Source organism: Anopheles gambiae, chromosome X (assembly GCF_943734735.2).
Source record: "Anopheles gambiae chromosome X, idAnoGambNW_F1_1, whole genome shotgun sequence".
NCBI lineage: Eukaryota > Metazoa > Arthropoda > Insecta > Diptera > Culicidae > Anopheles > Anopheles gambiae.
Window position 1 is genome coordinate 13,586,191 of NC_064600.1, and position 13,590 is coordinate 13,599,780.

Genomic DNA, 13,590 nt, shown 5'->3' on the forward strand with positions numbered 1-13,590 from the left:
CACAAAGAAAAATAATCCCTGGCATCGTGGCATAAGGAAGCTGCTTAGGCGCTGTTTGAAAGACCCACATAGAACTTTGATGCTGTTTATCTACTGCAAAAGGCGAATTAGAGCAGCGATCTTTAGCGTGCCAAAATGAGCTGCTTAAGCAATTCTGGCTATTTGGGTGACCTTCCGCAACAGTGCTTAATGCCCGCTGTGGCCTGCGAGCTTTAAAATCTTCAATCGGTTTCTTTGGCTTCTCTGTTCTTCAATGAAGGAAAATAAGTTGATTGTTATGCACTAAACTAGTTTTCCAAACAACATGCTCGTCATGGGCTCAAGCCCCTCATACGTAGGACTGACTATCCTGATCTGGGTAATCACCCAAATAGCCAGAATTGCTTAAGCAGCTCATTTTGGCACGCTAAAGATCGCTGCTCTAATTCGCCTTTTGCAGTAGATAAACAGCATCAAAGTTCTATGTGGGTCTTTCAAACAGCGCCTAAGCAGCTTCCTTATGCCACGATGCCAGGGATTATTTTTCTTTGTGTTTTATTTTCAAGCAAGCGTCATCGATGAAATAAACAACAAAATTTGTTTGGTTTAAACACATATGTATATTTTTAAATCTTTTGTATTGATAAATTACACAAATTTTTACACAATTTACTGATAATTCACAATCGCTTCACTCAATATTCATTCTTCAAGTAACGAATCTAACTTGTGCAGCAGCAATGAGATTATTGCCGGCGTCCGTCTTTGACACTTTGACAAGAGCCACCTTGAACCGATGTCATGCATTAAAAAGCTATAAAGTTCCACCAAGTTCAGTACCCTTTCTTAACAAGCCTTCAAGTTCCATCATGAACCCTACGCATAGTGCTAATCAGCCGCAAAGTTCCAAAGAGTACCATGTGCCTGTTAAAAAGCTCCATAGTTCCGCAAAGTACCGTCTATCTCTTAATCAGCCACAAAGTACGACATCGGAACGATTTTTCGTTAAACAGCCCTAAATCAGCTATAAAGTACGAGCTGGCTATTTGGGCAATAGCTTAATTACACTGATACATCCATTAGTAGTACAGGCATGCCATTAATGACAACAGTTATATCCAAAGACGAATAAGAGAAGTAAAAACACCTGACTACATTGATTGTTTATTCATGAAGCATACTGACCAAACCTTTTCGCAAGCTAGTTCCATTTCTCACACAACGGTTTGGTTGATGATAGAACACCTTCTGTTAAGACGGAAGCACTTTTATCGTATCCATCTCGATAACGCAGCACATTCTTTCTATTTGGCTTAACGACATACGCATCGACCTATACAGGATTTCGAAACTGATTTAGTACCACGCAGCCGGATAGTTAATCCTTGCTACGGGGGGACGGTCCGTATGAGGTTTGAACCCATGACAGGCATGTTATTAAAACGTAAGAATTGATGACTGTATCACGGGATCGCACAGCGTTGCACTTTCTTGCTATTTATTGCGTAACAAATAAATAATTGTTATGCTTTATTTTCGCTATAGCCGACATACGTGGTCATGCAGACGTTATGTTTAAATGCTTACAAGACTTATTCGTATCACCTAACCGGACAGTTAATCACTGGTTGGTGTGTGTTCCGGGAGGGAATAGAACTACGTATAGCCTATCTAGAGACCAGCTTTCTGCCATTAGGGCATACGGAATGATTAATATTTTTTTCCTTTTCCAAGTCACACCGTCATGAAGCTAGTTGAATAGGTCATCTAAAGAATTAGCCGAACAAATTATCCTACAATAACATATCATTAAAAACAAAACACTAGCTCTATCTTATCGTTGCAACGAAAGGTGCATGGCAGCGCCGAAATGAATGTAGCCATACCCTTCCACGCTCTCCTTAATATAGAACTGAAGCACTAAAGGTACCACGAGAGGCTGGTCACGATCATGTTCATCACAATGCAAGAGCTATCGTTCGGTTCAAAATGTAAACAAACTTTATTTTTTTGAATATTTGACAGATTTCATGACCGATCAACCGCACACTATCTCGTTTTTCTTGTCAGGGCTGCTTCGATTGCCATAGGGGGGGGGCCTTAAAAATCTTTTACCCTTTTTTCAATTTGTTTCCTCAGCACGCAATGTCATCTTTGTCTTGAGCTGTCATTTCTCAATAGCACGGATAATCGGACAGCCGGATGAACGGCCCGGGGAATGATTTGTTTGCTACTTTGACCAGTCATTACTAATAAAATTGAAATGATAGAGTTATAATATTACTGATTTTTCTTAACTTACTATTAAAGTTGGTAATACAAAAATATTTTTTTATATTTCAAAATATATTTTTTTTTACTTCCGACCGTGCTTGCCCCGCTGTGCAGTGGAAAACATGACGCCGCTGTCAAACAAATAAAACGTAAATAAAAACATAGCCTCCGATGGCGTCATATATCGCGCGCCTGGTGTTTAAATAGTTAAATAGAAATAAATAAAAACAGTAAAATAAAACTTCGATTTGTAGCTAATTTTACCAGGCCAGTGGACTTTCTGGAATTCTGGAAAAGGGTAGCATTTCCCAGGGGGAAAAGGTTTTCCTTTCGGGTCCGACTTGCCAACGGGCCAACAGTGCGACCGAGAACCGGGGAAGGGGTGGGCGAGAGTATGGCAACAAACCGGGGCGGTAGCACGGTGTACCTCGAAATGGACGGCCGGCGGGAGCAGCACGCACTGCCGGAACAGGACGGCGAAAATGACGCCGATAGTGGTGAAGGCAAGCGAACCGACCGGTTATAGCAGCTGGGCCGCGTGTGGACACGTTTGTATAACACGGGTTTTTTTTTTGCATGTTCTCCTCCACCAACTTACCGCAAGCCAACGACCAACCAGCTGACGTTTCTGCTGGAGGACATGGAGGTGGACCACGATCTGAAGCTGATCTCGCGCAGCAAGCCGATCTCGGCGAGCCGGGCGGCAGCTGCGGCCGCCGCCGCAGCCTCCTCCACCGCCGCCGCCGCTCAACATTCCGTCAACGATGGGGCGAGCGGTAGCACCGGCGGCACGGGTGGAGGAACGCAAACGGGTGGTGGCGGAGGAGGAGGAGTAGGAGTAGGAGGAGGAGGAGTAGGAGTAGGAGGAGGAGGAGGGGGCGGCGGCGGAGGAGCGAATGCTGCCGACCAGAACGGTGGATCTCAGCCGGCGGAGGGCTACGGTGGCAGTGGGGCAGCACCCACGGGAACGGTAAGTGTAGCTAGCGGGTGTGTGTGTATGTGTGTGTGTGGTTTTGATTCAATTTCGGCTCGCGACGCGCTTTTTTTTTTGCAGGGCGGACAATCGAACGCGCAACCGTCGACGGAAACGCGCATCGAGGATGGGAAGCTGTGGTACGAGCGGCGCTGGTTCCACCGCGGCCAGCCGGTGCACGTCGAGGGCCGGGACATACCGCGCTTTCCGGCCAACATCTCCGCGATCGGGACCGAGGCGATCTGCGTGAAGAAAACGTCCGACGGGCAGAAGGTGCGCATCTTTCTGTCGCATCTGCGCCGCGGCAAGGTGTCGATCAAGCGGCGGGCCAACTAAACTATGCGGACAATGGGGGGGAGGGAGGGAAAGAAGGGCTTTTTCGGTAGAGAGGCATGTTGGGCGTTTTTGCCGCCCGACGAGAACGAGAAGCGTTGTTTTGTGGTTTCCGAGCGCCACTGGACAAATTTGTTTGGTTAGAGATTTATAATAATTGCGTGCGTTTTTTTTGTATAAGGAGATTTGTGCGCTATTTGTGAGATAGGAAAAGGGCAGGGGCTGGGTGAAATAGCCAAAAACCGTACGACACTTACCCACGGGCCAAAGTCGATCTCGGATTACAGTTGAGCAATACACACACGCGCGCACACTAACAAAACCGGGGACTGCTAGGAGCTAACACGATAAAACTAAGAATTCGAGCTCGCGCTCGCTCACTCTTACCCCACGAAATACACACACGCACGCAAACACACACCAAGAGAGAAGTGTCGCCTGACTTTTTGACTGAAAAGATGTAAAAGTGTTTGAAGCCAACGGCCGGACGTGTATAGAACCAGCGCGCGGAATTCGCAAGAAATTTCATATCCTTTGTTGTGCTCTAACGGTCTGTCGCACTACCACCAACACCATCGACACCACCACCAGCACCTCTAGCTCCACCCCCTTCGCAAATGAGATCGCACCAGCGACTAGTGATGGGCAAAACGGCTCCGACCGGCTCCAGACAATTTCGGAGCCGGCTCCGCTCCGACGGCTCCGGAGCCGGCTCCGCACCAACGGCAACACACAAAGGACCAAAATAACTTTTTCAATGAAGTTTCAATCGAGAAACTCCGTAAATAGCGGAGTAGGTCATGTTTCAAAGAATTTATCAAAGAAGATATATTCGTTTTTTTATTACGCTATCATACAATGATGTCTCTATTGAACCGTTAGTTCGGAGCCGTTGATCTGGAGCCGTTGATTCGTCGCCGGCCCCGGAACGGTGGGCCTGAAGCTGGCTCCGCAGCCGTTGGAACGGAGCCGTGAGTGCAGAGCCGTTATTCCGGAGCCGACTACGGAGCCGTTGGTGCGAAGCCGGCTCCGGAGCCGTCGGAGCAGAGCCGGCTCCGGAGCCATGGGTGCAGAGCCGGCTCCGGAGGCGTTGGTGCGGAGCCGGCTCCGGAGCCGTCGGAGCGGAGCCGGCTCCGGGAAAAAGTCGGAGCCGTTAGTCCGGAGCCGGCTCCGGAGCCGTTGGTGCGCTCCGAAACGCCCATCACTACCAGCGACTGTTGCCGGGAGCCGTTGGAGACGACGAACGAGTTGAGCTTCCATTTCTGCACAGCTTCTCGAGGCGAGCGGACGTGTTTCTCCAAGCCCGTACGTGCTTTCAAGAACAAGTTCGCAAGTGTCAAGAACAAGTTGGTGTTGGTGCGATTGAAAAAAAATTCTTTTGATAGCGTCGCACATCTCTGTGTCCAATTATGGATCTAAGCAACAAAGGTAGGTAAAAAAGTGCACAACCTGGAAGAGTTTTCCCGCAATGATTTCTCTGCTGGGTGGTGCGCGGTCCACTTTCCCGTCCATTTTCTAACCACACAATTTTACACAGACGACACCGGCTCGGCTAAGTCAATCTGGCCGATGGATACGAAGGACGGGCCGGCGGCTTCGGCCTCACGCATTCCGCCGATGTCGGCGTCCCCGCAGCAGCAGCAGCCGATGGAGTTGTCGGTGGGCGGCGGGCAACCGGCGCGTCCACCGACGCGCCGACCGACGCGCAGAGCGGCGATGAAGACCGGGGGAGGGCCGGTGCGGTCCTTTAAGCGCCCGGCGCCCCCGCCAATGGGTGCCGCGGGCCGCAGCGCCACATCGTCGCGGCAGGCGGGGGATGGTTTGGGCGCGATCCGGCAGCGCCGCAATAGTACGGTCGACACATCGACGGCGGCAGGCGGGCAGCTGCGGGGATCCAGGCGCACGGAGTGGGAAGACGAAACCATTGCGCGCCAGCAGCGCCAAGCGGACTCGGAGAAGGAGAACAAGCGCGAGTGAGCTCTTGTGTTCCGGAGGACTTTTTTTTTTACTTAATGCGTTGATGAACTGTTTTCTTGCATAGAAATAAACTACCAAAAAATCGTTAATTTGAATTAAGGCCTCAATCGACACACAACCATTGTAAGATGCGAAGCGAGACACCCGATGTGCCATGACGAATTACAAATAAAGATGAGTTCAACTTATTTAACTTTTTGTATTCTTTGCATCCCCGATCACATTCGAACGCAACATTAGGGAAATAACTATCATGTTAACCTTCATTTCTATAACCACCTACCCGGGTATGTTTTGCTTATTCTTTTTATGATAACTTTTTATTGGATTATCGAATCGATGCAAAAAAATTAGAATACCTAGAGAAACATGTTTTACGAAAGTGGTAAAAAATTCAGAATTTTTCAATTTTTTAAAATGTGCTTTAAAAAATAAAATCAACTTTTACCCCTTACTTCTATAACCACCTACCCGGGTAGGTAATACATACAATAAAGGATTTTGTTTTCGATTAGTCGCTAATTTTGTAATGATATGTATAGCAATGCATGTAGTTATATTTATAGAATCTATTCAAAAAGTTTTCTAGCTCTTAATATTCTTCAAAAGTCACATAGATTGAAATGATTGCCCCGACAGTCGGGAAGACATGGCGGTGTATTAGTGCCAGTTGAACTAATTGCTATGCATTCAATTTATGTAACTAAAAGCAATACTTCATAAATTTATAAACTAAAAAGAAGTTTTGTTATTATAGCTGCATAGAATAAGTTAAATAAGACATTTTTTGACTAATAAAAATACAAATTCCCTTATATAATGTATTACCTACCCGGGTAGGTGGTCATAAAGATGAGGGTGTATTTTTGGTCATAGAAACGAAGGTTAAATCGCTAATCGTTAAGTCGCACATTTTTTTTGCTTTTTCTTAAATCTCAACGGTAATAGGCACAAAGCACACAGGAGATACGATGTGGGATTAAAATGATATTGTTTAAATTAAGTTTTCTCAAACAAAAGCTAAATCTTCTGAAAGCATGTTGCTGCTCCATCCATCTCACATAATAAAGCTTAAAATATGAAATCTGCATGTACACGGTACTCTCCACACGCATGCCTTACCTTCGGGTCGTGATGAAAAGCAATTGGATAAGGTGTGTAACGGTTTATTTGAAATCCTATAGGTGATCCACGTGTTTTATCTCACCTGTCGAAAGCATGAGCACAAGACACGCTGAACAATGGCGCAAAGTAAGAACGGTGCCAACAGAGATACACACCTGTGGTAAAAAATAAATGGAGCTATTTCTGGATCTCTGGATCTGTGTGGATCTGTGGTTCATGATCGATTCCAGGATCGGTATGGGTTCAGAATCAGTTCCAGGTCTTTTATAGGTTTACTTTCAGTTCCAGGACCGGTATAGGACCAGTATCAGTTCCAAATCCGATATGGATTCAGTATCAGTGTCAGGTCCGGTATAAGTTCATGATATGTTCCAGGACCGGTATGGGTTCATGATAGGTTGCGGAACCGGTATGGGTTCATAATCGAATCCAGGACCAGTATGGGTTGATGATAGGTTCCAAGACCAGTATGGGTTAATGATAGGTTCTAGAGCATGAATGGGTTCAGTTTCAGTTCCAGGACCGATATGGGTTGATGAAAGGTTCCAGGACCAGTATTGGTTCATGATAGGTTCTAGGGCAGGTATGGGTTCATGATAGGTTCCACGACCGGTATGAGTTCATGATAGGTTCCAGGGCAGGTATGGATTCATGATAGGTTTCAGGGCAGGTATGGGTTCATGATAGGTTCCAGGGCAAGTTTGGGTTGATGATAAGTTCTAGGACCGGTTTGGGTTCACGATTGGCTATAAGACCGGTATGGATTAATGATCTGTTAATCTGAGCTAATATGAGTTCAGGATAGGATTTAGGGCAGGCGTTGAATCATAATTTGTTGCTGAACTGGAAGGAATAATGATAGGTTCTAGGGCAGGAATAGATTCATGATCAGTTCTTGGACCGGTATGGGTTCAGTTTCGGATCCTGGACCGGCATAGGTTCAACAATCAGTTTCTTGACCGGGATTAGATCATTTGCGGTTCTTGAACCAGAAAAGGTGATATTGTATTATTTTTTATTGCTTTTTCCACCATTTAAAAATCCTTACCTCAAAGCCAAGTGCTGCTGCATCATCGTACCTGTAGTACATTTGCAAATGTGATGAAATTGGCATTCACACAGTTCTCTCCTTTCCATGTCTTACCCTGCTGAAGTCATAATGAACAGTATATGTGGACAATTTGTGTAAAATTTCGGATAAACGGTTAACGGTGGTCCACGTGTTATCTCACGTGTCGCAAGCATGAGCGCAAAATTTCGGACAAAATAAACCTTGATCTTTAGAATAGTTTAAGACGGCTGATTCCGGATGATACATGACCATTAAAACGATATTAGCTTAACGATAGAGAAATGCAATAAAAGAAAATAATATCAAAAAGAGAGCAAGAAAGTAAACTGGAGCAGAAATTGACAAACACAACACATATACTTCATCCCCGGCGTTATGGTGTTGACCATTGTTGGGTGTTTGTTAAAATTTCTAAAATTTCTAACTTTAAAGCCTCAGACGATTCTTCCAATTTCGAACCGTATGCTGAGCTAGTGATAGTTTTGAAAAAAAAAAATGTTAATCAAGATGCATTGTGCTTAAATAAGAAGTTTTCAAGCGTATGCACTCGGACAATCGTTACATAAACCATGATAGGATTGAATTTACAAAAATAATGTGATAATTTCTTGTTTTTCATAAGCCAAATCTGTTCAAATAAAGCAAGCCAGAAGATTGGATACAATAACGAAAAAGCTAAAAACCTTCATGTTTGCAGTTTCTATCGTTAGTAGGCCGTCAACGTCAATGTTTCGCAAGCATGAAATTGTCGTTTTTTTACTGACAACGGCTAATCCAGCTGTGAAGGCAGATAAAAGATTAAAATTAAACGTTTTCATGGCTAATCATCTTCAACCAGCAACCAGATGGACCAGAATTGTTGGTCGAACCAAATGTTTCGCAATCCTTTTTCGGCGGTGATTTGTACCCCGCTACGACCACAAACGTACCCACGCACCCTAGAGAAGGAAAACGACGCCGTTTGCACTCCCTTCGCTGACGGTTCTTTCCCAATGCCGATCGAGGGAGAGTTTGATTTATCGGTGGACAGCATGTTTGATTGAAGAAGAAACGCGCTCGGTTGATAGTGGCGCAGAGAGGCAGGAGAGCAGGAAAACAGAACAGTTGTGTGTTTGTGTTAGAGCATTAAAGTTCGTTCTGCTTTATTCAATCGAAGAGAACGTTTTTCCATGATTTCTTTTATGTTGTTGCTTAACACAAAATTATAAAGGTAAGCGTACCCGGTGTTTTCAAAGCGCTCACGTCACAAAAGTAAGGAGAATACAACACCCTGCGCGCGCGTGTTTCGGGAGGGGAAGGGGTGTTGTGTGCTGGACATCAAGACAATTCCCTTAACTTCGTCTTTCCGCTCATTACAATCACGCACGTGCGTGTGCACGATATCGTACTGCTGTGATTCGAACTTGAAAAACACCCGGACAGGATTTGATTGTTGGAAAAAACAGGGACGCCTTTACATACGGTTACCACGGCCGAATCCACCACGCTATAAAAAGGGAGAGAAAAACAAAAAACAATGTTATAGACGAATGGCGACACCAAAGGCCACACACATTACTGTACTTACGTATTCGAGCTCGCCGGCACCGACACCGACGTCTCCCTTCTTGTCGGCCGGGGCGGCCTGCTGCATGCGCCGGTATGCCTGGCGGTCCTCGCCCGTCTTCGGACCCTCGGGCCGGGGGCCGGCCTGGGTGCGGGCACGCTGTGGCTCCGAGCGGGCGGCGCGCTTCAGCGTCGACGGCACGATCTCGGACGGCAGATGCAGGAAGGCGCGCAGGTACTCGATACCCTCGTTGGTCAGATACCAGTAGTAGTGGCGCCAGGCGAACTGCTCCTTCACGAAGTTCTTCGACTTGAGCGACTGCATCGTCTTGATGACGTGCAGGTTCGGGATGTTCTCCAGCTCCGGGTGTTTCGGGGCGTAGAAATCCTTCTGCGCGACCAGCACACCCTCCTTGAAGAGGTACTCGTAGATGGCGACGCGATGTGCTTTTGGCATGAACATCTGCAAAAGTGAAGAAGAAAAAAAGGGAAGGGAAACAATCACGATTAGAATCGTTCAGTCGTGTTCGGGCGGGTATGCGGGTTGATGTGTTGGGCGGGTAAAAACGGCTGTGCACACTTTTACGTATTACGGGCGATTGTCCTCCTACATATTCACTTTTCAGAAAAAAATCTCACAGTCACGCGCACGGAAAACACATTTCGCGAGAATGTATCAACAGCCACACACACGCACACACACACACGCACAACGGAACGCGCTTCACTTCGAAGAATCGTGCGTGGAGCGCGCGATCCGGTCCCCGAGGAACGTTTGGAAACACACAATTTTCACACATTTTCCGGAGGAAAATCGCCCGCAAAAGTGTGCCACCGAGTCGCGGGAGCGTTAGGCGAACCGTTTTCACACCAACCCGCCCCAGCCGGGGCCGAATTTTGGCCCATTTTACACCGAATTTCCTTTACCTTGGCGAAATGTGTCACAACAGTTTCGGTACACTGCCCGGAAGAGAAAGAACGAAGGCACGGCAGTCGGCTCAACACTTTTTGACAGCTGCGATGGAACGTTTCTGTCGGACCCGGGGGCGAGAAAAGGACGGAGCAGGACGGCACGCGAACGCACCATCCATTTCCGGCCGGCGGTTACGTTGACGTTTTGGGCGCAAGAAAGAACGCACCCAAGGTTTGTAGTGCGCGGTTGAGCTGTCGACTGTACAAAGCGCGGGCAATTGTGGAGGTGAGAGATTTTTTAACGCAAAACTGAGCTTTTGCGCAGAGAAAATGTGTAAAAAAGGTGTGCAAAAATATGAAATAATTTTCATACAGGCTGTAGCGCCGAGAACGGAGACTAATCACTCCATTTTTCCCACTGAAATCTTTGCCACAGGGTGGTCCTGCTGTTGAATGGTAAACTTTCAACCATCAACGACAGAGGGCGCTCCACGTCGGAAGTTTATAGGTTCCCAGACTACAAAATATGCCGTCTGACACATGGTATTAACCGTAGAGTTGGCAACCAGATTTACACAAGTAAGTTGGCAACCGGCATACCCGGGTATTCCACACGTTTTGATGCAAAAAATTAACGATTTTCATAGGTAAACAATGCTTTCTATATTTTAATGCTGTAAGCAAGTAATGCCGACCATATATTCTCTTCTATTTCATTTATTCATTAAGTTTTTTCATTTTATTATAAAAATAACGGTCAAATTGAAATTTGGAATCGCTTGAATTTGGCTCGAAAATAAGCACAATACGAAAAGAGGAAGAAGAGAAACGTCATTCTCCATACAAAATGTATGGAATACCCGGGTATGCTGGTTGCCAACTTACGTGGTAAAGTTAAAAAAAAATCAAAATAAAATATTTACAGGCTGTTTAAAATTACAACTTATAGACCAAAAAATCATAAATTAAAAGTTGGGAGGCTACGGAAAATTTCAGGTCAATAAAAGCAATGAATTAAAAGTTATTGCAGTTCGAAATTGAAAAAAATACCCGGGTATCCGGTTGCCAACTTAAAGGTTAATATTTTTTTTACTGATGTTGTTCTTGAATCAATATTTATTTGCTGTACATCAGTAGACAAAAGTTATATGTATGTGTTACAATTCAAACGATTTTGGATAGTATTGTAAGGAAAAATATTCACTGGGAAATCTGCATCTTGGTAACAGGTCTAATAAAACACGAAATAATACAGTACTACGTCGATTATCCGGGTAGGTCGAGACAAGGCAGATGCCGGTTAGTTGCTTTCCACGGATATAAGCCCAGAAAATGTAATTTTCATTTAAATTTTTTGAAATTTACTGGTTTTATGTACATTTCACTTTCAAGCAATTGATTAATCACTTGTATAATATTATTTAGATCATTAACTTTATGTTTATCAACTGTTCATTAACAAAACAGAAATGCAATAATATCACTAGACATTAGATAGTTGCACAAAAATATTGTTTATCATATTGACTATCGATGCAAATGTTTCCCACGATTGAACAACTGTCAAATTTATGTACACGTTAAATTGTACATTAAACTTTCGGCTAGTGTTCGCGGTTCGTGGGAACCTATGCTTCGAAAGTGGCACAATTTATTCAATAACTTTTCGGATGGGGGCAGAAGGACCCGGATGAGACCTAAAGCAAAACCTAGGAAAGGCCAAGACGTTCAAAGAAAATCGAGACGTTTTCCGTTCAGTTTCTAAATTAGATCTCACGTTTATTTGACAAAATTGGTTCTTATATACTAACATTTTTGATGGTGTTGAAACGTGTCCGTACACGTTGTTTAATTGTATTGGTGCCAGTGTGTGAAAGTACCGTGGCCCTTTTCGGCAATGCATGCAACGGTTTGTTTATAATCTTTATGTCTCCTTTCGTCATCTTTCGTATGGTGTTTTGTTTATACTTCAATTCCACGCATTCTAGATTGATCCTAAACTAACTTGAAATTTTATGACCTCCTCGTTTTGGGTTGATAACTGAAAGAATTCGTTACATGCACATATGCATGTTTTCGTCCTTCATGCATTTTTCTCCTAATTTCTGTCTGCTTACCGGATGCACCAGCTCTAAAATATTTTTATTACCCTACACGTTGTTCGAGTGGCTTATGCTTATCGATGAGCTCAAGAAACGGGCCGTTCCCAAATTGTATGTTTATTTAGGCCAGCGATCTCGTTTTCATACGATAAGTTACAATAGCTTCGAATTTCTACCCAAACTTAGCCGTTGCAAATGAAATATTGCGTTGCAATTTAAATCTCCTCAACTCAGCCGTTGCAATTTAAAAAACGCCTCAAACCTACCCGTTGCTACCGCAACACCGACTATAATACAGTGGAGCGCCGTTTATCCGGGCTTCTAGGGACTTGACTTCGCCCGGATAAGTGATTAACACGGATAATGGGTCAAATGATATATTTTATCACCAATTCCTGGTTATTTTTTGGAAATTTTTCTTATTTTTTGATAAAAATAACCCAGTTTTCATTAACTTCATGTTTTTCGAAAGAGAATTTTTAAAATTTGTCATGAATTATAGTGTTTTTGTTATGACAATGTGTTCTTATAACCGCTTTTTTAAATATCCTCCTCATAACCCAATGTCACTTTTGTATTGAACTGTCATTTCTCAACAGCACGGATAAACGGAAAGCCGGATAAAAGGTACCCGGATAAACGGTGCTCCACTGTATGTGATAAATATTACTTTTTTATTCAGTCTGTTCTCGAGCTAAGCGGTTTGTGCGTTCCCGAGGAATCCGCGTATCTCGAATATCAGCGTCAAATTTCGCGGGTTTCGGCCAAAATGCATTTGATAATTTGGTAATTTTTATTTAATTGAGTACTTTTATACACTTTATCACCTATTTGATACGATTCGTGCCGAACATTCTGATATTTTTGGCTTTTAAGTGGACTAAATTTATTAACAAAAATGCATTTTATACTGCATTGCACAATTCTTCAAAGCAAGTTACAGTGGACCGCCGTTTATCCGGGCTCATCGGGACTTGCCCAAATAGCCAGCTCGTACTTTATAGCTGATTTAGGGCTGTTTAACGAAAAATCGTTCCGATGTCGTACTTTGTGGCTGATTAAGAGATAGACGGTACTTTGCGGAACTATGGAGCTTTTTAACAGGCACATGGTACTCTTTGGAACTTTGCGGCTGATTAGCACTATGCGTAGGGTTCATGATGGAACTTGAAGGCTTGTTAAGAAAGGGTACTGAACTTGGTGGAACTTTATAGCTTTTTAATGCATGACATCGGTTCAAGGTGGCTCTTGTCAAAGTGTCAAAGACGGACGCCGGCAATAATCTCATTGCTGCTGCA

At 44.4% G+C, this 13,590-nt stretch overlaps 3 protein-coding genes across 4 annotated transcripts; 2 read left to right on the plus strand and 1 right to left on the minus strand.

The window, feature by feature from the left end:
• The first annotated feature begins 2,386 nt into the window (after positions 1 to 2,386).
• LOC133392235 (circumsporozoite protein-like) lies at positions 2,387 to 3,977 on the plus strand. The gene is made up of 3 exons (XM_061651799.1): positions 2,387 to 2,756; positions 2,858 to 3,223; positions 3,308 to 3,977. Exons 1-3 carry the CDS (start codon positions 2,736 to 2,738, stop codon positions 3,560 to 3,562), a joined length of 642 nt encoding a protein of 213 aa, XP_061507783.1. The 5' UTR covers positions 2,387 to 2,735; the 3' UTR covers positions 3,563 to 3,977.
• Positions 3,978 to 4,295: 318 nt separating this feature from the next.
• LOC11175749 (uncharacterized) lies at positions 4,296 to 5,724 on the plus strand. Its single transcript, XM_061651812.1, has 2 exons — positions 4,296 to 4,987; positions 5,097 to 5,724. The coding sequence occupies exons 1-2, from the start codon at positions 4,969 to 4,971 to the stop codon at positions 5,534 to 5,536; spliced, it is 459 nt and encodes a 152-aa protein (XP_061507796.1). The 5' UTR covers positions 4,296 to 4,968; the 3' UTR covers positions 5,537 to 5,724.
• A 3,120-nt stretch (positions 5,725 to 8,844) lies between these two features.
• Positions 8,845 to 10,416, minus strand: LOC1272330 (small ribosomal subunit protein eS10B). Of its 2 annotated transcripts, XM_311275.6 has the most exons (3): positions 10,206 to 10,416; positions 9,301 to 9,741; positions 8,845 to 9,219 (listed from the first exon to the last, which is right to left on the minus strand). In XM_311275.6, the coding sequence occupies exons 2-3, from the start codon at positions 9,739 to 9,741 to the stop codon at positions 9,187 to 9,189; spliced, it is 474 nt and encodes a 157-aa protein (XP_311275.2). In that variant the 5' UTR covers positions 10,206 to 10,416; the 3' UTR covers positions 8,845 to 9,186. The 2 variants fall into 2 exon arrangements, with proteins under 2 accessions (XP_311275.2, XP_061504571.1); XM_061648587.1 differs by having other exon boundaries at positions 8,845 to 9,741; positions 10,206 to 10,366.
• Positions 10,417 to 13,590: the final 3,174 nt, after the last annotated feature.

Bases quoted from the DNA above. Each gene is read 5' to 3' on its own strand.
- LOC1272330 (XM_061648587.1), bottom strand. From the start codon at position 9,741: ATGTTCATGCCAAAAGCACATCGCGTCGCCATCTACGAGTACCTCTTC.
- LOC133392235 (XM_061651799.1), top strand. From the start codon at position 2,736: ATGACGCCGATAGTGGTGAAG. The intron at 2,757-2,857 runs GCAAGCGAACCG...ACTTACCGCAAG, and splicing joins TGACGCCGATAGTGGTGAAG to CCAACGACCAACCAGCTGAC. The intron at 3,224-3,307 runs GTAAGTGTAGCT...TTTTTTTTGCAG, and splicing joins GGGCAGCACCCACGGGAACG to GGCGGACAATCGAACGCGCA.